The sequence below is a fragment of the Dermochelys coriacea genome, chromosome 2, assembly GCF_009764565.3.
Source record: "Dermochelys coriacea isolate rDerCor1 chromosome 2, rDerCor1.pri.v4, whole genome shotgun sequence".
Classification (NCBI taxonomy): domain Eukaryota; kingdom Metazoa; phylum Chordata; order Testudines; family Dermochelyidae; genus Dermochelys; species Dermochelys coriacea.
Window position 1 is genome coordinate 148,592,759 of NC_050069.1, and position 26,165 is coordinate 148,618,923.

The 26,165-nt window shown below is 43.4% G+C and overlaps 1 protein-coding gene across 9 annotated transcripts in view; it reads right to left on the reverse strand.

Annotated features, from left to right (window-relative positions):
• TERT (telomerase reverse transcriptase) overlaps positions 1 to 26,165 on the reverse strand; it is a 130,674-nt gene that overhangs the window by 41,731 nt on the left and 62,778 nt on the right. For 7 of the 9 annotated variants that reach the window (XM_043508498.1, XM_043508499.1, XM_038391850.2 and 4 more), the window contains 5 exons: positions 23,257 to 23,328; positions 15,439 to 15,627; positions 12,690 to 12,816; positions 12,286 to 12,347; positions 6,473 to 6,597 (listed from right to left, as the gene is read on the reverse strand). In XM_043508498.1, the coding sequence (XP_043364433.1) occupies positions 6,473 to 6,597; positions 12,286 to 12,347; positions 12,690 to 12,816; positions 15,439 to 15,627; positions 23,257 to 23,328 (575 nt within the window). Of the gene's footprint in view, positions 1 to 6,472; positions 6,598 to 12,285; positions 12,348 to 12,689; positions 12,817 to 15,438; positions 15,628 to 18,804; positions 18,973 to 23,256; positions 23,329 to 26,165 lie in introns of those variants that run through there. The other 2 variants (XM_043508496.1, XM_043508497.1) reach the window with 2 other exon arrangements.

The window sequence follows — 26,165 nt, forward strand, 5'->3', positions numbered from 1 at the left end:
GATCCACCAGTGCTTGCAGCACCATTGGAAAGTACCCCTTGCGGTTTATGTACTTGCCGGCTTGGTGCTCTGGTGCCAAGATAGGGATATGCGTTCCGTCTATGGCCCCACCAGTTAGGGAATCCCATTGCAGCAAAGCCATCCACTATGACCTACACATTTCTCAGGGTCACTACCCTTGACATCAGCAGATCTTTGATTGTGTTGGCTACTGGCATCACAGCAGCCCCCACAGTAGATTTGCCCACTCCAAATTGATTCCTGACTGACTGGTAGCTGTCTGGCATTGCAAGCTTCCACAGGGCTATCGCCACTCGCTTCTCAACTGTGAGGGCTGCTCTCATCTTGGTATTCTTGCGCCTCAGGGCAGGCGAAAGCAAGTCACAAAGTTCCATGAAAGTGCCCTTATGCATGCGAAAGTTTCGCAGCCACTGGGAATCATCCCAGATCTGCAACACTATGCGGTCCCACCAGTCTGTGCTTGTTTCCCAAGCCCAGAATCGGCGTTCCACTGCATGAACCTGCCCCATTAGCACCATGATGCCCACATTGGCAGGGCCCGTGCTTTGAGAGACATCTGTGTCCATGTCCTCATCACTCTCGTCACCACGCTGACGTCGCCTACTTGCTTAGTTTCGCTTTGCCAGGTTCTGGTGCTGCATATACTGCTGGATAATGCATGTGGTGTTTAATATGTTCCTAATTGCCAAAGTGATCTAAGCAGACTCCATGCTTGCCGTGGTATGGCATCTGCACAGAAAAAAGGCGCGGAACGGTTGTCTGCTGTTGCCCTGACAGAGGGAGGGGCAACTGACGACATGGCTTACAGGGTTGGCTTACAGGGAATTAAAATCAACAAAGGGGGTGGCTTTGCGAGAAACTGAATGGCCACCTCAAGGATAGAACTCAAAACTGGGTTTAGCAGGCCATTGATTTCACAGAGGGAGGGAGGGAGGGAGGAGAAAATGAATACAAAACAAATCTGGTCTATTTCTTGTTTTGAGCCACTTTATCTATCTTTATACATTATGCTGGCAGCAGACTGTGCAGTACGACCGCTAGCCATCGTCACCTCCTGGGTGCTCGGCAGAAGACGGTGCAGTATGACTACTGGCCATCGTCTTCTGTTAGCTGCAGATTAAAAGACAGTGGACTGCCGATAGGACTCAATTGACATGTGACGAAACAAGGGAAATGACCTGGCTGAGTCACTCCCATGTTTGCCCAGGCACCCGGTAAAAAAAGAGCACCCAGGACTACGTCGACGATGGCTACTAGTCATACTGCACTGTCTGCTCCCAAAAGGCAAAAAACTTAAAAAAACTGTGTAGCAATGCAGTACCACATCCGCCAGCACCCAGGAGACATACAGTGATGGTTAGCTGAGCGGGCTCCATGCTTGTCGTGGTATGGCGCCTGCACAGGTAACTCAAGAAAAAAGGTGCAAAACGATTGTCTGCCCTTGCTTTTACGGAGGGAGGGAGGGAACGGGGACCTGATGATATGTACCCAGAACCACCCGCGACAATGTTTTAGCCCCATCAGGCACTGGGATTTCTACCCAGAATTCAAATGGGTGGTGGAGACTGTGGGAACTGTAGGATAGCTACCCACATTGCAAAGCTCCGGAAGTCAACAGTTGTCTCGGTACTGTGGACACAGTCCGCCGACTACATGCACTTAGAGCATTTGTGTGGGGACACACACACTCGACTGTATAAAAACGCTTTCTACAAAACCGACTTCTATAAATTCGATCTAATTTCGTAGTGTAGACATATCCTCAGCCTAGAGCACAACCTCAATGTCATCTGCCCTCCTCATGGGGCAGGAAAATAACCCTCTCCCAATAGTCATTTCCTATGTAGAGAAAAGACAGAAAGATAAATGTACACACAAGGAGGAATGCCTCCAGTGAGAGATAGTGTTGGGGGGAGAGCGTGTGCATGCTAGCAATGTGAGCATATACCCAAAATTCCTGGCATGTTTGGACTGCCCAGGCTGAAACCTGTGCCACCTCATCTTCACTATTATTTTTAGCCATGCTAGCTAGCTTAATGCTAGTGCAGATATGCCAACCCATGCTGCAATCACCCCTTTGGCTACAGCATAGACATACCCTCAATACTCAGGTTGTTGACAACCATAGGCATGAAAAGGTTTACATAATATGATCTCTTTTTAAAAAGTGTATCAGAGGCAGTAACCTAGTGACTATGGAAATGGGAGTCAGGAAACCTGGATTTGTACAGAACTCTGACAATAATTTCTGTTGTGATGTTGGGCAAGTTCATTAGCATCTCTGTGTTTCAGTTTCCTATCATTAACCTGAGATAATACTCTGAACACACTCAAACTTGCATTTACTTATTGTAACCATTTAAGCAGATACCACAATATTTGTAATAATCCTTAATTCTAAGTACATGAAATATTATAAATACAAATAAAGTTAAAGGTGGTAAACACCACACTTGAGGTCGTCCATTGTATTCACCCACCTTTGCAAAGCAATGAGATCCTCTGTGGAAAATGTACTGTAAGTACCTTTAATTCATATACAGGTTATGTATCATGGAGGAGCTCATCTAGACTCCATAATGAAGGATGAGAGGACCCAACTGTGACATTCTGTACCTTGGGGGAGTGCCCGGTTACCCCCATATTCCTCATCAATATATAATTGTGATCTTGCATATAGAGCAGGCCATGTGAGATATCTGGGGAAAGGTTATGATCTGCTGAAAGTCATTTTTCTATCCATATATGTATATCATTAATGCATATGTAGTTATGAGAATTGTGTTGTATGGTTGTCACTAAAATACGCTGTAAATTGGGGGAATCAGTCAGATATTAGCTTCCCAGAGACAACAGCAAGGAAAGTAACCAACACCCAGGCAGAGTGTCAAACAACCCATCAACAACCATTGTACAGCAAGGGAGCTACAATTCAATGACCTGCCTGTATGAGGCCACACCAGGCGAATTGCTCAACCTTGCCTGGAGACTCAGCAATGCCCACCAGACATGCCTGGACTTGTGTTCTTCAAGCACATGGGACTGATGGTATAAAACAGAACACAGGGGCCCCATGCTGGGCCTTTCTCCTGCCCCCACCTATGCTGTAAGGAACAAGGACACTGAGAAGACTTAAGACTCCAACAGAGGAGACTGATCCAGGTTTCCAGGGTAAAATCTGTGTACTATGAACTGCAATATCCAGTGGGGTGAGAAAAACTGCTTAATCTAGATGTTGCCCCATCTAATAGGGTTGAGAGTTTAGACTGCATGCTTATATTTTATTTTATTTTGGTAACTAACTCTGATTTTTTGCCTATCACTTATAATCACTTAAAATCTATCTTTTGTAGTCAATAAATTTATTTAACTGTTTATCTTTACCAAAGAGTTTGCCTGAAGTGTTTGGTAATCTGCTCAGGTTTACAAAGGCTAGTGTCTATTCACTTTCTATAGATGAAGTGGTGAACCAATTAATAAATCTGTACCGCTCGTCTTGAGTAATGCAAAACAGCATATTCCTGAGATACAGTGCTGGGATCTGGGGGGGATCTGGCTGGTGCCTTTCTCTGGGTGATACATGAGTGACTCTGGGAGCATTCATGCAATCTAGCTAGGTGGGGGCCTCCACATACTGTTATGCTGAGTGAAAACAGTGCCTGCAGGGGTTTGTTGCTGGTCATTAGCAAAGCATTGTGAGAGACGGCTGAGGCTGGAGAGAGTTGAGGGGGCACAGCAGTCTCACAGTCCCAGGCTGCACCCCAGGGACTGCATTACACCAACACTTATTGAATTTATTTTCTGAGAATTTAAAAGTAAAATCTGTTAATTAGTTCCATCCCCAGTGGTTTTATTGGCTAAAGGAAAGGGACCTCAATGTATATCAATTGTCTCTGATCAGTCCCAAAGCTGCAGTTGTCAATGCTGTCAGGGTTTATTAAATGTGAACTGTGACATCTCTATTATTTTATCCACAACAACAGGGAAATGCCTCCTCTCTACATACGTTATATAGGTAAACATTTTGTGCCTGATAGAACATGCTGCTTGATCATTCATACTAGTTACCCTGATATTGGAGAATGAGTCACTGTCAGTGCAACAGATGAGCATAACAGTGACTGCAGCTATTGTGCTACTGAGGTGTTGTAACATTCTGGGGTGCGATCCAGACCAGAGAAGAGTTGTGTCACCTCTTACCCCATGACCCTGAGTACCTTACAATGCCTTGCTACTGTGGCTCTCTGCCTAGGACAACCATAGTCAGCAAAAAGCACGCACTCTATTTTTGTGGTATGCAGGCAGGCACTACCCGAACCCTGACACAGTGCCACAGTTATGCAGGATTTACACACAGCTTACTAATATAACTGAGGTTTACACTTTAAGCACTAGTGAAATAGTTTTAAGTGATTTTCAAGTGAAAAGGCTGGGAGCAGTCAAAGAAAGGCATAAATATGATTAAGCAGCAGAAAAGGCAGGATGGGCAAAGAAGCAGATGCTGAGCTCACCAAAAAATAGTTAAAAGAGCTGTTTGCACAGTGAGGTTTTGTAGCAGCTGATCAGATTCAGAAGCAAATGGAGCGAGTAGCCATGCTGCACTCATGAACCAGGAGACAGAATGGGGCACTTGCTGGAAACTGGGAGCTAGATAAGGGTCCCTTTTTCTCTTACAGGACATGCAGAAGACCAAGCAGATGGTTCCCCAGATGATCCAACAGAAGCAGTTTCAATAGCGAAAGGTACAGAGCTGTGGAGATTGGAATGGAAAAGGCTGTTAGTGGAAGAGAGACGGATAGATCTGGAGATCAGGTGTCTGAGTCAGGAAACAGAGCTGGAGCAACAGAAGCTTGCTGACAAGGACAAACAGGCAGCTCAGACAGAAGAGGAGGGACAAGTCATGCTCATGGAACCCAGGAGGCAGGACATAATGGTGTACCTGATAGGAAGCTAGCAGACAACCAGATGTGGATATGATGGACCCTATCACTCTGCCTGTAGCCTTTGACATTATGGGCTCTAAAAGTTATTCCAGGATTCTGACTGTGGGAAGTATTTTTTCTTGATGTGTTGTTTGTAATGCTGTATTGAGGTAACCAGGTTGAACCTGAGGGCTCAGATACAAGCCCACGATAGCCAGACTCAGTGGTTGAAGCAGTAAACCCTCACCAGGGAAATGGAGTTAGCGCTGAATGTGTCTGCAATACAGCTGAAAAGGAGCTGTAGCCGAAGATCTGCTGATGTGCTAAAGACTCTGACACAGCTAGGAATGCTGTGGTCCAGAGCTCCACTGAAAGCAGAGAAACTGAGGCCAGGCTAGACAGTGCAATGGCTCAGAAACTGCTGAGTGCAGAGAGATGGTGGTGGATCAGAACTCAGCTGGGCGCAGGCAGACTTTGAGGGGGATGAGACCTGTTTTCGTGTCCTAATGGGTGACAACTTTTTACTGTTTTGGGTAAAGGAAACTGAGGCACAGCTAGATGATGTTGTGGTCCATGATTTGCTAGGAGCAGTGGGACTCTGGCACAGCTAGGTAAATAACTGTGGGCCAGAATTCCACTGAGAGCAGGGCAGACTCGGAACAGCAAGAGAGCTGAGTAAACACCTTCAGGGATGACAGAACTCTGGGCTGGGTGACCTAGAGGGTGTGAAGCAACTGCTGGGGAAAGTATGGATGCTAAGGAGGGGGAAAGATGCCCCTTAATCTATAGATTTAGGATGGTCATTTTGGATGTAATTAAACATATTGAGGGGTTGGAGAACAGTGGTTCTAACCTGCTGCCAATGGGTCAACCAGTGGCTAACCCTCCTGCAGCTTTGTAAGGGAGGTGTGGTGACACTAAGCATCCTGTATTCACATTGTAAACACTACTGTAATAATCTTTGTGTAAAATATGCCTTGTGAGGGATTGCCTGAAGATCAACAACTCACAGATCATTAGTAATCTTGTGTGATGTATGTCTGTGGTGGTATTAAGAGTTATGAACATATTCTGAAAGAATAACTAAAACGTGTTCAGGCCAGGCAAATCAGGGAGTTAATAAACAAACCTGTTGATAAACATTAGACACAGGAATGTACATTTGATTCTCTGAGCAGCCCAATCTTCAGGAAAAGACAATGGTCCATTTTTACATATTCGGTAAACAAACTAAGAGCGAGTTTGGCTCATCTTGCTGGTTGCAACCAAGGCTGGTAGAAGCCAGAGTGGTGCTGTAGACAGGCTACTGAGGTCAGAACAGCTGAACAAGGACTGTCTAGCATACAGACACTCAGGGTGTGACCTACACCCTGGTAGGCTGGTTGTAAGCTACAACAGCAAAGCATTGCAGACAAGTGGCAACCCCTCACAGGTCTGGATTGCACTTCTGAACCCCGTATGTGTCTATTTTAAAAACTTTAAAATTCTTCTTTATTTTATGATATTCATAACCACTTAACATGCCGTACCTGTGTTTTTGGTTTTCAAAATAGAATAGCAGCATGATGCAGTATCAGAAATGATCCTCAGGAAGAAGCAAGGGTTTTTTCTAACTTGCTGGTTAAAGGGAAGCTGGAGAACACATGCATGGAACCTAATAATAAAAGAGTCTATTAAACTTTTAAAATCCCAAGTGATCATCTTAAAAAAATTAAAAACATTGGAAAGGGGCCGGGAAACTTGAGCCCCATTTAGTTCCTTGGGAGAAGGGGAAGAATGAACTGTTGGCATCAGATGCTGGGTCTGTGGGTCACAATGGGGGGAAGAGAGGAGAAAACAGACATACATTTACAGCGTCGGGGAAAAGAAGAAGAGGTTGCCCAGTTCTTGCCCCACATGGTGCTCCTTAAAGGATGGTGGTGGGGGAAACTCAGGCCAAATCTCTTCTCCTCCATTCCCAGCAACAGCTGTTCTGGCAGCTTTCAGGTGGTCCCAGTGCAGCATCTGCTACAGCAGGATAGAGTCCCTCAGCCTGAAAGTTTGGCCTACATTCTTTGTTCTTATAGGTATAAGTTTATATTCAGTTGTATTAAAATGCACAATTGTTTGATTCCACCTAGGAATGTCACTCTGTATCAGTAACCTATCCTCTTTATTATGTAGAGCTATACAATATTCCTACTCAATATTTCCCCATTTCTATATCCAAGGAGCACACTAACCCTTTTGGCCACAGTGTTGCATTGGGACCTGATAATCCACCATGACCCACAAATCTTTTTCAGTTACCACTCTCCAAATGTTATTAGTGATGATTTTTTTTCCCCAGGTCATTACTAAAAATGTTAAAAGCATAGTTAAAAAACTGATCCCTGCAGGATCACAGTAGAAATATTTCCATTTGATGATTCCCCATTTACAATTACATTTTGAGACCCGCCAGTTTGAATTCATTTAATGTGTGCCATGTTCATTTTGTATCGCTCTAGTTTTTTTTTTTTTTTTTTTTTTAAATGAGATTACAAGTTGGGTTGATCAAGGTAATAGTGTTGATGCAATACACTTCTGGTAAGGCGTTTGGCTTGGTACCACTTGACATGGACAAAGAAGTTGGACAAGATCTGTTTTCCATAAACCCATGGTGATTGCCATTAATTGTATTTCCCTTCTTTAATTCTTTGTTAATTGAGTCCATTATTTTGCCTGGGATCAATGTCAGGATGAGAGATGGGACAGTGCAGGGCTTGTTACAATTATAGCCTCCCCAAATTTTCCCTTAGCACCTCCCCACCCCATAGCCAGTCCTCCCAGTGCAAAGATCAAACTTTATGCACAAGTTAGGGTGGGATGGTATGGCATTGCCACCCTTACTTCTCCACTGCTGCTGGCAGTGGCGCTGCCTTCAGAGTTGGGTGGCTGGAGAGTGGCGGCTGCTGGCTAGGTGCCCAGCTCTGAAGGCAGTGCCGCCACCAGCAACAGGGCAGAGGAAGCCTGGGCAGGGGCTGGGGGGGCCCAAAAGGAGTCCCAAGCCTGTGTCCCTGCCCGCTGGGGCATGCCGCCCAGGGCAGATGAAGGGTCTGGGGTTCCCACAGTGGCTTTGACTGACCTGCTCCAGCCCAGGCTCCCATGCCCCACTTCCCATGGTCGCTGCTCCCCAAGGGCTCTGCTGGCCCCAGAAAAGCACCCCCCCAGGTAGCTCTTACTGGCTTCAAGTAGTCAAAGGGTGGCAGGGAGCTGAAGAGAAGCTGCAGCCCGATGGCCCCAGGCACCAGCAGCAGGAGGAGACAGGGGAGCACTTGGCCACCTGCACCATGGCACCAGCCAGCGCAGCAGCCACCCTGCACTGTCCAGCTCTGGCTTCTGGCCTCCGATCTGGCCAGGGGACAGGGCCTCAAGGATGGGAAGAGGAAGAGGTGGGGCCAGCACCTACCTGAGGAGTGGGGCCAGGGTCAGGAAGAAGCAGAGCCTTGTGGCAAGTGGGGGCCAGCACCTACCTAAGGAACCAGGAGATGGCCAGGGCAATGGGAAGGAGGCGGGGCCTGTTGGCTAAGGGTGGGACCAGAATTTACCAGAGAGCAAAGGGACGCAGCCTCCCTCCCCTGGCTACTTTTCTTAGCCCACCTCAGCCCCTCCACCAGGAAGAGACTGGTATTGCCCCTGCTGACAGAACTATTTAGGGACTTAGGTGCCTACATCTAGGCCAGAGGGAGGTACCTATCTCTGCTTAGGATTCATAGCCATAAACCCTCTCCTGGATTTAGGTGCCTAAGCTGTTTTTTTGGAGGAGGTGCTGGTATCACCATTGCTCCCATATAACTTTTAGCCCAGTGTTTACAGCATTGACCTGGGATATGGGAGCCCCAGATTCAATTCCCCCTTTTGCCTGAGGTGGGAAAGGGATTTGAATGTGGATCTCCTACTTACCAGGGAAATGCCCTAGCTACTGCACTGTGGGTTATTAAATAATCTTTGGGCCAATAAAAGAGAGACTAACTCTACAGCCCAGCAGTTAGGGCACTCACCTGGAATATGAGACCCATGTTTTAGTCCCACTGCTACAATGCATAGTTACTATTTATAAAAAGTGGAACAATTTCAACAGTAGACATTGAGAGAAACCTGCCCTGGAATAGCCCATAGCCCAGGGCATTCTCCTGGGAGAGGGAAGACCCTAAGTTCAAATTCCTTTTCAACATTAAGAAGGGTGGGGGGAAATGAACCTGGGTCTCCCACATCATGCGGGAGTTCTTGAGACACTGGACAAAAGGTTATAACAGGAGCACCTCCTGTTTTGAGTGGGGTTATGCATGCTCTGAGCATGCCCACACAGACAAGACAAGTTGGGGGAGCACCTAGTTTGAGGATACCATTTTGGCTTAGCATGAGGTAGGCACCCCAGCACCTAGTCTAAGGTGGCTATGCACATGCTCACTGGGAGAAACATAGGTACCTACAAAGTTGGTGACAGCTGAGTGAGGATTTTGAGGATTGCAGTGGTGCATAAAGGTAGGACTTTGACATCTAAAGTGGCAATTATCATTATTAATAATTATTAGTAGTCAAGTGTCTAAGTCTTTTGTGGATCTAGCCCACAGACCTTGTAGGATGACATATTGGAATGGTTACATGAGGGACACCAGGGCCTCACTAAATGGTGGAAGCAAGCATAAATGTCAGTGTAGTGGGCCAACAAACTCACCTAAAATGCAGGGTAAATCATGCAAGTCTGGTGTCAGAAAGACAACTAAAAGAACCGTTCAGCCACAGCATTACATGACAGTTAGGGCCCTACCAAATTCAGGGTCCATTTTGGTCAATTTCAGTGTCATAGGATTTTAAAAATAGTCAGTGTAATGTTTACATCTGAAAGTTCATAATATTGTAACTGTGGGGGTCCCGACCCAAAAGGGAGTCATGGGGAATAGCAAAGCTATTGTGGGGGGGGGGTCATGGGATTTCCACCCTTGCTTCTGCGCTGCTGCTGGCAGGGGCACTGCCTTCAGAGCTGGGCAGCACCCTGCTCTAAAGCCAGTGCCACCAACGGTTCTTTTAGTTGTCTTTCTGACACCAGACTTGCATGATTTACCCTGCATTTTAGGTGAGTTTGTTGGCCCACTACACTGACATTTATGCTTGCTTCCACCATTTAGTGAGTAGCAGTGAGGGTCACAGGATACGAGTGGTCATCACTTCTGGGGAAGGGGGGTGGGCAGGGCCAGCCTTACGGGGGAGGTTCCCGGAAGTGGCTCTGACCCAGCTCTGGGAGTGGCCTATGCAGGGGAAGAGGAAGTCTAATACCTCCCCGGCCCAGCCGGGACTAGCCACTGGAGCACGACACACAGCAAGAGCCTCCGGCTGAGGTGCACCCAGCCCTGCCCCTCCCCTACAGCCAGATATCATAGGGGAGATCAGGTTTCACAGTCTGTGATGCATTTTTCACAGCCGTGAATTTGGTAGGGCCCTAATGATAGCCCTTGGAAAAGAAAAGAAAAGAAAAGAAAAGAAAAGAAAAGAAAAGAAAAGAAAAGAAAAGAAAAGAAAAGCACTAGATCAGTGTATACAGGGGAGGCCTATCTATATGATAACCACTGAATATTTTTCTAAATTTGTAGAAAAATCTACTCATTAGAATTAGTCCCCTGAATGCATCCGATGAAGTGAGCTGTAGCTCACAAAAATTTATGCTCAAATAAATTTGTTAGTCTCTAAGGTGCCACAAGTACTCCTTTTTCTTTTTGAGGATACAGACTAACACGGCTGCTACTCTGAAACCTGTCATTAGAATTAGACCCACAAGTCAAAAAGTCAAAGAAAAGTTAAGAAAAGACATCTTTTTGGCATTCAAGAAGAAATAGTCATTGACAACAAGCCACAGTTTATCAGCTCTGAATTGCAAGTTTGGGGAATACAGTACAATTGCAAGAATATTACTTCCAGCTCCCCTCACCAGCAAGGGAATGGTCGAGTGGACAGAATACAGATTGACAAGAGAATTTCGCAAAATTAGCTCATCTGAATTATAGGACAACATCATCATGCCCCATCACGCGTGGTTTGCATGGAGAGGCTCCTACAATCTTATGGGTAGCAAGCTAGTTGGTTTTTACCCTGCCCTCCATTCCTATGGTTTTGGACTTTTCCATCCCTTTGCTCTCCCCCACATCCAATGCAGATGAGCAGCATGTGAAGCAAAAAGATTAAAATGTCTCTTTTTTTAGCTGGTTGTCAACTTTCAGTCATTTCTATTCATCCTTGACCAAAATATAAACTTTATCTGATGATCAACAAATGTTCACTGAGAACAGCTACGCTTGTTCAGCTGTAAAATCATTAAAAATTATCAGCAGTTAAGAAACTGCAGTTAACTTGGGTGAATTATATCTTAATCAGGACCAGAAGAATACAGGTCAAAGTCCTGACAGTTTTGCACCAGACACACAGTTCTCAGTACAATCTGGTTAATGAATTATGTTTTCTGGTCCTCCTAATGGAGCAAAACAGTATTTTATCAGATTCCTTCTTCCTTATGTCACTTGTGGATGCTTTAAAATATTTTAAAAAAACCCTGCGTCCTGATCAACTTATTAAAATGCAGGTTAACCTAAACACACACTTCATATTACTGGTCCCCATTCCTATGGTTTTGGACTTTTCCATCCCTTTGTGTTCTACTTTGTTGTCCCCCACATCCAATGCAGATGATCAGCATGTGACGCACAAAGATTAAAATGTCTCTGTTTTTAGCTGGTTGTCAACTTCTGATCATTTCCATTTGTCCTTGACCAGAATATAAACTTTATCTGATGATCAACAACTGTTCACTGAGAACAGCTACACTTGTTCAGCTGTAAAATCATTAAAAATTATCAGCAGTTAAGGAACTGCAGTTAACTTGGGAGAATTATACCTTAATCAGGACCAGAAGAATACAGGTCTAAGTCCTGACAGTTTTGCACCAGACATACAGTTCTCAGTACAATCTGGTTAATGAATTATGTTTTCTGGTCCTCCTAATGGAGCAAAACAGTATTTTATCCCAGATTCCTTCTTCCTTATGTCACTTGTGGATGCTTTAAAATATTTAAAAAAAACCCCGCTTCCTGATCAACTTATTAAAATGCAGGTTAACCTAAACACACACTTCATATACTGGCACATCCTGAATCGTACAACATTACATGGGCTGATATATTTTAATACCTGTAGAAAGAATGCTACAACTTGATACAAAAACTATCAGGGCAAACTTTTATGGCATTACTTTTCTCTAATCCACAGCTCCTTCACATGGCATATAACAGTACTGAAATTTTCTGAGTTATTGAAGAAGACATTGACATACCTGTAGGCCTGCAGCAAAAATATCTTATAAATGTTCATGAAAACTGTTCTAAGACTGTTGATCTAGAATAAAAGATACAAAAAAAAAAAAGGATAAATCTACACAAATGTATATTAGAGTGCTCCTGAAAATGTATATTATGTTCAAATCCAACAGCCTGAGATTGGACCACAGAGAAATAAGGTTTTATACCACCCTTGAAAAATTCCTATAATCACATATTCACACAATTCTGCAAGGGTCTGATTCTGCAAAGTGCTGAGCGTCCTCAATTTTCATTAACTTCAGCACCTCCAGGATATGCTCAGCATTTTGTACAATCAGATTAAGTGTCAGAACTAAAGACATTTAAAATTACTTTGGAAACACTAAATAAAAAAAGATTAAAGTATTTCAATTTTCACCTGTAAATTGAGAAATAAACTATGACATTTCAGCTTCAAGACTGTGACAAGTTTGTATTTCATGTTTTTCCCTGCTGTGCTGCTTGAATTGAAGGAGAGACTTGACCTGATAGAAGTACAGGCATAACTACAAAGACAAGAGGAAAAACAATACAGTTTTAACATGATTATTTCTGTAAATTAACTCCATAAATGGTAGAAAAAGATTAAAATAGATGTACTATCTTCCTATTGCTACTAGTATTTTTTCCTCTGATATACTTATAACTGCCCTTCCCCTTACCTCTTTGGAGATCTATCCAGGTAGAGCTTGAGCTGCAAAGAGGATACATCCCTTTGGGATTTGCTATGACGACTCATTTTCCCTTTTTGCTCCCCATACTTTCTTCTTTAAATTATCCTTAATATTTGTGTTCACAACACTCCCCCGCCCCCATTTCCATGTCCAGTATAGGTTATTTTTATCCTCAGGACTTTCAGCAGCCCCTCCTGAAGCCATTTCTTGCACTCTGACTAGCTCTACCCTTTTTATTCTATACAGATTGTATTATTTACTATTATTAAAGGAATGGTCAGAGGTGTCAAAAAGTAAATGGGAAATGATCATCCAAGGAGATGTTTGCAATGGGTCCTGCAGGGATCTGTTTTGGGGCAGTAATATTCACTATCCTTATAAGCACTGAATTTACATTTTTTCTAGTTAATTGTTTGCTGATGACACAAGAATCAGTGGCAAATAAAAAGGACAACAGGTCATTTATACCGACCATGCATTTTAATATGACCTAGGATATACATCTAGGAACAAAGAATGTAGGCCATACTACAATGTGTACTCCCATGTATAAGGAAGGGAATATCAAGTAGAAAGAGGGAGGTTATTTTATCTCTGTATATAGCGTTAGTCCAGTGAAACTATTACTGGAATTTTGTGACCAGTTCAAGTGTCCATACTTAAAAAGGTATTGAAAAATTGGAGAGGGTTTAGACAATAGCTTGAACGATCTTGAATTCAAGATCTGGAAAGTTGCCTTACAGCAAGAGACTTTAAAAGCTCCATCTACATAGGTTTTCAAAAAGAAGGTTAAGAGGTTACTTGATCATTGTCTACAGTACCTACATGAGGATAAGATTTCTGACAGGAGAAGCCGCTTTAATCTAGCAGACAAAAGCACAACAGGTCCAATGGTGAAAGATGAAACAAACAAATTCACGCTAGAAATAAGGTGCATTTAAAAAACAAAACAAAACAGTGAGTGAGGGTAATTAACCATTGGAACGGGATAATTCTCCATTGATTGAAATATTTAAATCAAAAATGGATGTCTTTCTAAAAGATAGACTTTGTCTCAACCAACTTTGAACTTGCTGCAGTAATTACTCGGTGAAATTCCATGCCTATGTTAGGTAGGAAGTCAGACTAGATGATTATAGTGGTCCCTGATGGCCCTTAAAAATAAAAGATTAGCAACCAAAGTGAAACCCATCTAAATCAAAAGACGTTCTCAAGAGGCATTCCAAACTTCTATAAGTTCCTCCATCCCCATTCCTTCCCCCACCACAATACTCCCACAGTACGTGGGTCCATAGTGTCAAGAGTTTATTTGATTGCATTGTGTTAAGAGCACCATGTAAAGAGCTGCACGGAAGAAGCCATTTGCTGAGCCCATCAACAAACTCTGCTGATCCTACAAAATCCAGAAATAATTTTTCATCTTCTTGAGTGCCATCTACTGGCACCATATTTATTTGCATGCAGATATAGAGCACTGATAACACACATGCATCACTCCTATTTTAAAGTTCTCTTCCTAGGCCATTTAAGCAATTCTCTCTCCATCACAGATGACAATTCCACTATCCTCTAGGTAGCAACCTTGAAGTTATCTTTGATTACCCTCCATTTTCTCTCCTTGAAACTAGGCTCTCGAACCTTTCACTTTGCCATCTATAAATATTTCTCAAGTCCACCATTCTTTCTCCATCCCTACTGTTAAAACACTGGTTCACATCTTGTGATTACTTCCTTTTTCACCAGATACAGTTTCCATGGGTGTATATTCTCTTCTTAAAGAAAAAAAATTAAGAGTGCCAACCATGAACAAAAAAATATATACACACACTGTGTGTGTACATACACCCCCACAAAAAAGGGAGAGTAGAAACAGAACCATAATCTTTTTCATATGATTTTTGGTGCTGAAAAGTGCCTCACTGACAAGCTTAGAAAACAAAGTTTATCCAGAGATCAGGTACACACATGGGAGGTACCATTATAATTTTCCACAATACAGTTTAATCAATATGACTGCCCCGCTAAGGGAATATTACTGGAGTGCAGCATGTTTAGTCCCCAATAATCCACAGGAAATTAATCAAATTCCATAGCCCATTCAATCCTTAGTTCTTCCATTCAGAATGTCAGCAAGATATCCAGTAATATCACCTGAGGTTATGAGGTTGTGGTGTTATAGACATCTGTCCACTTGAAACTGAACTACAGACCATCAGATGCATTTCTTGGAAACCACCATTGACCTGGGTTGGATCTGAAATGTTAAACTAGAATGGAGTGATGACGAAGGCCTCTTATTGCACAAGAGAATGTTCTCATTCATTGTATGGGAGGCAGAGCTGATCATGCTTATTTTGTAGTGGACTCATCTATATCATTAGCAAAACCAATATTCTTGTGCATCTCAGTACATATTAATTTATACTAGGAAGTTTAACCAGTGTCTGTATTTACCTGGAGTAGTCACAGTAAACCTCAAGTGTCTGTATATCTAGTAACAACCCACACCATGGGATCACACCACAATATGGTAACTGTTTAAATTCGGAACATCCTGGGATATCCTCATCAACAGGAAAATTCATCACGGTCTTCTTGGGGTTTATTAAAAAGCCATACTCAGGAATGCCTGTTGCTAGAGTCCTAAATTAGATATAAATGGTTAGAAAAAATATAATGTATGATGTGTAATATAAGTGACATTAACCTATTAGCCTGACACTTATCAAAAGCAAGTCCAAAATTGTTATGGCTATCTTCCAGGAAAAAGAAACCTGATTACTGTCCATTATATAAACTACTGTAAATGTTGAGAAATAATTTGAACACAAGTGAAGAAATCTCTGAGAATATAAAAGAGGTGTTACAAAAGCAAAGGGTCACCAACTCTTTAGCTGAGTGAATGCTCCCTAAGATCCAAAAATTGAGGGCACTTAAGGCAAAAGAAACCAATAAAAGAGTTAAGGAAATGATTAATGAAATGAAGAATAATTCTTAGAGCAGAAAATGAGGTAAAAACATTACAGATTATAAAAAATAATCACAAATAAGGTTACATAAATGATAAACAATCATAACTCTGCCCCATTCACACCACAGATTTCATTGTAGCAGAAATATCAAGCTAATATATCGATTGATAACAATTTAGAGGCAGATATTGGATAGGGTATTGGGGTAAACATATACTGTCAAATTTAAATTCACTTCTGCCTTTCCCCAAAACAGAGAGATAAAGAGTAAATGCAACCCTCAACTGACATAAATGGCTCCTTTCTCTACTGCTGTCAAAATCTACAACTACTCCCCAACAGTTGCAATGCAGTTATACATGCAATACTAATATCTGAAGGACACTGCAAAATTTGACAGGTTTCAGAGTAGCAGCCGTGTTAGTCTGTATTCGCAAAAAGAAAAGGAGTACTTGTGGCACCTTAGAGACTAACAAATTTATTTGAGCATAAGCTTTCGTGAGCTACAGCTCACTTCATCAGATGCATTCAGTGGAAAATACAGTGCGGAGATGGACGTTCTTGTTAACTACTGGAAATGGCCCACCTTGATTATCACCACAAAAGATTTTCCTTCCCCCCCGCCGGTAATAGCTCATCTTAAGGGATCACTCTCCTTACAGTGTGTATGATAAAACCCATTGGTTCATGTTCTCTGTGTATGTATATAAACTCCCCACTGTATTTTCCACTGAATGCATCCGTTGAAATGAGCTGTAGCTCACGAAAGCTTATGCTCAAATAAATTTATTAGTCTCTAAGGTGCCACAAGTACTCCTTTTCTTTTTGCAAGATTTGAGTCAGAATAAAATAAATTGAATTTAATATCAAATTAAACTCCATAAAGGACATTACATTGATTGAAGTACACTAGGCTTGAAAGAGTAGGGGAGTAGTCTTGGGATGGATACTGCCACACAATTACAAGGTCCAGATACATAATTTTGGCCTAATGTGCCATAGGAGGTAGGCCTTGAGTGTGTTATTGGGCATGTATATACAGAGAAGGGATATTGTGTGGTTCTTTTCCTCTTTGGTCCTCACTGTACACTCAGCTCTCACCTGTAGCTCCAAGTAGCTGTAAGTATGCAACAGTGGCCATGCCCTGGTAAACTGCCTCAGCAGGCAGGCTAAAGCTGGTGAGGGTAACCAGAAGTATGAAAACTGATGGTGATTTAAGGATTGCCCTCCCAATCATACAAAGACTGTTCTGGTAGCCAAGGAGGAAAAGACTGATATTGGTCCAACAGCTTGAAAAGCAGAGCAGCAACGCATTGTGGAAGGTGAAAGGCACAACGGGGCACTACAGAAATCATGCTATCTACTGCAGCTAAAGAACCCTCCAGTTGTAGCAGCCTTTGTGCCAGTGGGCCAAGCTTCAGCAGTTGAGAGAATGGGATTGTCTTAGTGCAACGTTTCCCATTTTAATCAACCTCACGCACACGTCATTCATGCACATCTCTCTTCAAAAGTCCTGTGGTGATGGGGGAATGGCAAAGCAAGAGGTGAAGGTGATTACTGGCAGTTGTAGCCACAAGCCTGCACACAGCCGGCCTGGGACATTGGTCGCCCATTCCTCATCAAGAGCAGTAAGGAAGTTTGGCAACACCCCAGGTGACAGGTCAGCCCTTTTTAGGATTGCACTCCTCTCCCTTTGTAAGGGAAGGGGCTAGCAAAGGTGCCTCAAATATTGCCTTTCCAAATCAAATCCAGCCAGCTTACTATGGCTGGTGGATCATTGTCAACACGGTCGAAACCCAAAGATAACTAAAAATAGGAATAAAGATTTCTGCTTGGAACATCAGGACTATGATAGACAAAGACTATACTTCTTGATTTGCAATAAGAACAGCTCTCCTTTCAAAAGAGCTACCCCGATATGATATTATCATTGCAGAGCTCAGTGAAACTAGATTGGCAGACAAGGGCTTTATTACAGAACCTGCTGGGGGTCACACCTTCTTTTGGAAGGGAAAAGAACCACACAGAGATAGAATTCATGGAGTCTTTAAGGTCAGGCTTGACAAAGCCCTGGCTGGGATGATTTAGTTGGGGATTGGTCCTGCTTTGAGCAGGGGGTTGGACTAGATGACCTCCTGAGGTCCCTTCCAACCCTGATATTCTATGATTCTATGAGTGGGAATTGCGATCAAGACCAAGCTCTTGCAGCGTCTTGAAGACTTCCCAAAGGCATCAACGAAAGACTCATGAAACTCAGGCTACCACTAAATAAGTTGCAATTTGCTACTCTCATCAATGCATTTGTGCCCACCTTAACAAGCCCTGACAATGCTAAGGAACAGTTCTATTCTGATCTTGACTCTCTCATCAAGTCAACACCACAAAGTGACAAACTAAATATCCTAGGAGATTTCAATGCATGAATAGGGAAAGATAACAACAACTGATAAGGTGTCATTGGAAAAAATAGCATTGAAAAATGAACAAAAACGGTCTCCTACACCTAAGCAAGTGTACAGAACAGCCTGACAATTACAAATATCATCTTCAGACAGGCATAGAAATATAAAATTACATGGATGCACCCCAGATCCAAACAGTGGCATCTAATAGATTACATCATTGTCCGATAATATAACATAAGAGATGTCAGGATCACCAGAGCCATGCGTGGAGCAGAGTGCTGGATGGATCATAGAATGATTAGGTCTATACTGAATGTACATATTGTACCCACATGCCTGCAATGTCCAAAAACCATCGAGATGTCCCCTGATATTGCTAAATTAAACCATGCATCCTACCAAGACAAGCTACAAAGTGTACTAGAAACCAACCTTGTTGATAAACTTGTCTCCTGGGAGGAATTCAGAGACACAGTACAAAAACACTGCAACTGACATTCTTGGATGGAAGAAAAGGGCTTCTTTTCTGACAAAGATGATAAGGAAATCATAGTACTCTTGAATTAAAAAAGTGAGGCTTTCAAAAACTGGCAAAATGATACTCAGTCCACCTGAAAGATAGATTCAAACATCTGCAAAGCAAGACACAAAGGCAACTACGCTCAACACAAAATAAAGGATGGAAGAAGGTAGCAAAAGACATTCAAATGTATGTGGAAACAAATGAAACAAAGAAGTTATTTGATTCCTTGAAGCTAGTCTATGGACCCTCAAAAGTGGAAACAGGTTCAATCATGACGGCTGATGACAGGACAGTCATCAAAGACTGTCAGGGTTCCCTCCCCACTCCTAACTCTAGGGTACAGATGTGGGGACCCGCATGAAAGACCCCCTAAACTTATTTTTACCAGCTTAGGTTAAAAACTCCCCAAGGCACAAATTCTCACTTGTACTTTGGATTAGGTAAATGCGGCCTACATCAAGTGATTCAAACAAACATTTAGGGAGGGCCACTTGGAACCCTGTCTCCCCACAAGCCCTACATCCCTTTCCTGGAGTGGGTTGAAAAAAAACAAGATGAACACAGACCAACCTTGGATTTTTAGGGAAACTAAAAATCCAATCAGATTCTTAAAAAAACGTACTTTATTAGAAGCACAAAGAAAAGATAAAAGAACAACTCTGTAAGATTAGAATGGAAGATAATCTCACAGGCAGTCAGATTTAAAACATAGAGAATCCTTCCAGGCAAAACCTTAAGTTACAAAAAGACACAAAAACAGAAATATACATTCCCTCCAGCACAGTGAATTTCACAAGCCAAAACAAAAGAATATCTAACACATTTTCTAGCTAGATTACTTACTAACTCTACAGGAGTTGGATTGCTTGCTTTCTTGATCTGTCCCCAGCAGAAGCATCACACAGACAGACAAAGCCTTTCCACCCCATCCCAGATTTGAAAGTATCTTGTCCCCTGATTGGTCATTTGTGAGCCAGGTTACTTGAGCTTCTTAACCCTTTACAGGTAAGAGGATTTTATAGTACTGTATCAAAGCTTCTTAACCCCTTCCCTTTATATTTATGACAAAGACAAACATGGCATGGAACAGAGATGGGTTGAATACTTCAGCCAACTACTGAATAGGTCATCCTCAAATGAAACAAGTGTTATTACGCAGATACCTGAAGATGCCTGAACATCGACTCCCGAGAAAAATGTTCTATGGAGAATTGGCACAAAGACAGCGAAATCAAGGCCGTGCCAGAAAGCGCTACAAGGACAGCATCAAGAACAGCATACACTTTGGTGCAATAAAACCGGATGATCTCAAGAAGGGTGTGTCAAATAGATCAGCATGGCGACATACAACACTCAGAGCTTTCCAAGCCTTTGAAGAGGACATACATAATCGAGGGGGGAGAGATAGCTCAGTGGTTTGAGCACTGGCCTGCTAAACCCAGGGTTGTGAGTTCAATCCTTGAGGGGGCCATTTAGGGATCTAGGGCAAAAATTGGGGATTGGTCCTGCTTTGAGCAGGGGGTTGGACTAGATAGCCTCCTGAAGTCCCTTTCAACCCTGATAGTCTATGATTCTATGACTGTTAGCTGCAAGGGAATACTCTGCTGTTGTATCCTCCAGGCCCAACACCTAAAGCAGGGGTGGGCAAACTTTTTGGCCTGAGGGCTGCATTGGGTTTCAAAAATTGTATGGAGGGCTGGTTAGGGGAGAGGGGCATGGCCCAGCCCCCACCTCCTATCCACCCCCCTGACAGCCCCACCCCTGGACTCCTGCCCCATCCAACACCCCCTGTTCCCTGACAACCACCCCCCAGGACCCCTGCCCCATCCAACCACCCCTTCTCTCTGTCCCCTGACCACCCCCGGAACCCCTGCCCTTGATGGCCCCCCCGCCACCCCATCCAACCACCCCTTTCCTTCCTTACTGCTCCCCCGGGACTCCTGCCCCATCCAACCACCCCTTCTCCCTGTCCTCTGACTGCCCCCAGAACCCCTGCCCCTAACTTCCCCCTGCTGCCCCATCTAACCCCCCCCTTCCTGACTGCCCTCCCGGGACCTCTGCCCCCATTCAACCCCCTGTTCCCTGCCCTCTGACCGCCCTGATCCCTATCCACCCCATGACCACCCCCCAAAACTCCCCTGCCCTCTATCCAACCCACCCTGCTCCCTGACTGTGTGGCACAGAGCACCGGGTCATGCCGGGCTCTGCAGCTGCGCTGCCCCAGGAGCTCACAGCCGCTGCCCAGAGCATTACACCAGCAGCGCACTGAGCTGAGTCTGCCTGGGAGAGGGAACAGCAGGGGAGGGACTAGGGGCGAGCCTCCCGGGCCAGGGGCCAGGCAGGAGGGTCCCGCGGGCCAGATGTGACCCACGGGCCGTAGTTTGCCCACCTCTGACCTAAAGCATGGTCCTTTGCAGAGACTTATTGTGTCTGACAAAACCTCTCTGCCAAATCCAGGAGGTCTGAGACCAGCCACTACTAGGAGAGCACCATGTATTATAATTATCTCTGGGAAAACAAGTTAGGACTTTAATCTACGTTACCCAAACTCCAGAAACATGTTGATGACAAAGACAGACACTGACAAAGTACAGCAATTTGGAAAGTATCATCACGATCATCAAACAAACTAAGAGAGACTCTGTCCCTCTCGCTTGCTATTACAGCACACCAGGCATGGAGGTGCAGGGCTTTGGAGTGTTCGGAGGTAGGCATGAGGCAGGCTCTGTCCCCTTAAACAGAGCATAATGTAGCAGCCTGCCTGCTTAGTTGTTCCCATTGTTGTTAGTGAATTGTTCCCATTCTTAGTGAATTCCCCCAGGAGCACAAAGCAGGTGTCAAAGTTTTAAGACTCATTTACATTGTCAAAATGGTGTAAAGGAGCCTTACTGTAAATGACTGTATGGCTTTATAAATGCTTATGGTGCTTTAGTGATTAGAGCTGGTCTGAATTTTTGGACTGAAAAATTTTCCTATCAAAATGCTCCATGAACTGTTTGCTACTGACCTTTCTGGAGATGGTCAGTAGCCAGGATAAATTGTGGGTTTGATTACCCAGCCCTCACTTTCTCTTTATTGCCTATGATGTAACTCTGAGCATATGGCTGCATATATTTGTTTACTAACAAAGAGAAATAAAGGATCAAAGCTACATTATTAGACAGAGGGGGTTTGGGGATTTCCTTCAATGCTCCCCACTCCCATTCTTCATCCATTGTATTGTAGTTTAAATAAACAACCAAAATAATCAAAACTGGCGTGATTAAATTGCATTATATTTTGACATACTGTATAAAATATTCAGAATTTTGCAGGATTTTAAAATACTGTGCAAAATTTTTAAGTTTTTGGAGCAGAATTCCCTGTCACCCTTCCCCCTGAGTAAAACAAGGGGGGTTCACAGCACATGAGTGGTATGACTTATTTCAGTAGTGCCTCAACCTGCACTTAGAGAGGCTCAAGTTAATCTCTTCTAATTGATACTAGACACCACCAGTAACTCCTCAAAATGTCTAACTGGCCACAAAGACCAAGATACAGCTGATTGCATTAAGAACATTAAAATACACCTTCAAGACTTTTCCTATTGGACTTGCAAAAAGGAATTTGGCATCAATGTAAGCCCTTCTCCCCTCTCAGGTATTTATGCTGCTTTCATCTCCATGGTATCCGTGTGCCTCTCTTGGCACCCAACAGAAGAATATAAATCTGAAGAATTTTAAAGAATTGTTCTTTGAGTCCTTTCAAGGAAGTTTCACATTGGACATCCTTGTTGCCACCAGAGGGCCAGAAGTATCTTCAGATACTCACCCAAGATCATTCAGATCAGAGAATGTTTAGTATTGCTAGACCATCGAAGAGCCAAAGCCTTTCCCCAAGAATTACAGACAGCAGTCATGACTGCTTAGTATAGACTTTTTATTAATGTACCCAGAACATCTTTTAAAGACTGAGAGAAAATGGTCAAATAGACAATGGTCAGCTTCTCCGGCCCAGTTCACCTTAACAACTGCAGCATGGAGCCCCATCAACATCAGCAGGTAGAAAGGGGCTTTAAACTAGGGACAGTAGGGGTCATCAGAGATCCTAGCTGGGGCAGACATATACTATTTTGATACTGGCTGATGTCCAAGTACTTAACTATACGATTGTTGCCAGTCAAATGCAACAGAGCATGGACTCAGAAACATGACAGGAAGTTTAAACATTTTCTTGAAAAAAACCCCTCCACATTTAATTTAAATTTTATTTTATTTTATCAATACCTAAATATTAATCAATGAACAAAACATATATGCTTCTATACAGTAGGTAAATGCATACAAAATGTACTAATGCTTATTGTTTTAAACTTAGGTCTTTGAAGGCATACCTCAGAAAAGTTTTCGCTAAGGTTAAGTGAGGTGTAAGTAGCAAAAAGTCATCAATTAACCGTATCAGCACTCTGGAATTAAAAAAAAAAAAAGTTAAACAAATTTATATTTAGTTTGAAAATATTCTTTTCTTCTATGTTGTTCCTAAAGTGGATGGCTATGGACCAGTGTACTTATTCTGTTTTTATTCACAAAATGAAAGAAAGCAAGCAATATGATCTCCAAACTGCCTACAAAAAATTTCAATGAGAATTTCCCCCATTGTTACATTGTTCCCACAAGTGTTTGTCTATGCTTCAGATGCTACAGAGGCACAGCTACAGCTCTAGTACCACAGTGTTGACACTTGCTACAGCAATGAAAGGGTTTTTCCATCACCATAGTAAACCCACTCTTTCAAGAGGTAGTAGCCAAGTCAACGGAAGAATTTCTTTTGTCAGTCTAGTGGTGTCTACACTGGGGCTTAGGTCAGCTTAGCTATATCTCTCTGGGGTGTGAATTTTTCACTCCCCTGTGTGACGTAGCTAGGTTGACCTACATTTTAGTTGCAACCAGGCCTAAGTGTACATACATACACACACACACTGTGACAAAGTTCCTCCTCTGCCTTGGTGGGTCCTGAGCTTATTGGTGGATTTGCTCGCCTCAGAGGTTCACGGCAGCCCTCAGTTTGGCCCCTTTTGTGGCTCAAATCTGCCGTTCATTCAGTTAGCCTCATTACTGGCCAGCATGGGAAAAAGGAAGAACAATAATCCCCGCAGTCTCTGCTGATCCACCTAGTGGATTGGGGAACAGGCCAGAGACCTTCCCCTTTGGTGTAACTCACAGTCCAGGTCAACTTCTCCGGTATCAAGTAGGGAGTTGGGGGAATGGAGGGATGGGGGGAACCCAGCCTGCCCTCTACTCCAGGTTCCAGCCCAGGGCCCTGTGGATTGCAGTTGTTTACAATGGCTCCTGTAACAGCTGCGTGACAGCTACAACTCCCTGGGCTACTTCCCCATGGCCTTCTCCCAACACCTTCTTTATTCTCACCACAGGACCTTCCTCCTGATGTCTGATAATGCTTGTACTTCTCAGTCTTCCAGTAGTACGCCTTCTCACTCTCAGCTTCTTGTGCCTCTTGCTCTCAGCTCCTCGCACGCACACCAAAAACTGAAGTGAGCTCCTTTTTAAACCCAGGTGCCCTGATTAGCCTTAATTGATTCTAGCAGCTTCTTGATTGGCTGCAGGTATTCTAATCAGCCTGTCTGCCTTGATTGTTTCCAGAAAGTTCCTGATTGTTCTGGAACCTTCCCTATGACCTTACCCAGGGAAAAGGGACCTACTTAACCTGGGGCTAATATATCTGCCTTCTATCACTCTCCTGTAGCCATCTGGCCTGACTCTGTCACAATACACACACACACACACACACACACTTTTAATTAGCAAATTTTGCCTATAGTGAACTTTAATTAGTGAACTTGGGAACTAAAGCATATCTGTATTGTAGTCTGCCATAATGCAGGGTCACGTACAGATAGCTGGAACAGATTTTCATATATGACCATAGCAACTTACTTTTCATGGCCACATAAAAGCACAAATTAAGACTGACTGACCAGTTTAGGGATGTTTATCTGCTTGCTGCCTATTCTGTAATTTCCTGCAGACAGAGGATTTCAGATTTCCAAGGCTGTCAATCCAATACTAAATTGCATCATCACTAAAGCTGAGATTTTCAAATTCAGTGAAAATCTGACACCTAACACTTTCAGATTACTTTGAAAATCTCAGTCAAAGGGCCAGATTTTTAAGGGTATTTATATGCCTAGAGATGCAGATTGGTGCATAATGGGATCTTGAAAAGCACCTCGGCTCTTAACTCCTAGTTCTCACTCAATCAATACATAAATCTTTGACCACTCACTGGCATTTTAATTAACCTACAGGGGGCCTATAAGACTTAAGGAGGCTTGTGCAGTGGGGTATTGGTGGGTTACTAGCACTTGTGGAGAATGGGTATAAGTAGAAGTCTACTAGCCTCTTCACTTCTATGCCATTGATGTGGGCATCCTAATATTGAACAATGGGCTGATGCCGTTACCCAGGTGGAGTGATACTCCTGTGCATCTCCTAAAGTTCACAGGAGAAAAGAATACACAGGGAGATTATGGAGGCTAGATGGCAGGGGCAAACCTTATGGAGCTGAGGTATACTCCAATAATGACCTGTGACCCTAATTTGGCTCATTAGGGATTCAATGATCCTGTTATGGGTGAACTGGGCTGAGTAGCTTATTAAGGACAGGAAGGGCCCCCTAACAAATAAGACTCCTGAAGTGAGGGATTTCCACCGAATAGCCTCCCCTAAAGATCACAGGATAGAATGTGTGTTAGGAGGCCACCAAAGGGCCTCCTAAGATTAAGGAAGGGGTGGACCCCGATAAGCATTTTAAGACTAGCAGGTGTTGGTGTATGTGCATAGGTGTGGGAGGGCAGAAAATCTCTTTACATTCATGGGGGCTAGGATTTCAGGAAGCCCTCAAAGAGCCTCCTAAATTTCAGATGCGGGCGATGGGCTGCAAGACTCCTAGGACTCATCATGCCAGGTATGCATAGTACTTGTGGGAAGAGACTGAGGGACATCTTACAATGCTCCTAAACCTGTAGCGTTGGTGGGTACCTGGCAAATCTCCTAAGGCTCAGAGAGTTGATATACTTACCAAGGCAGAGCCTCCTAAGATCCACAGGAGCTGGGATCCCTTCATAAGGACCATGAAGGATGTATTATTGAAGCTTCCTTCCTGCAGACCTCAAGAAGGGAATGGGGGGAATGGAACAACTTTCCCTCCAGCCCCTTTTGCTCTTCACTCCCATGTTGCCAGTTAAAGATACTAAGAAAATTCCTGCACAAACCTTTATTATGG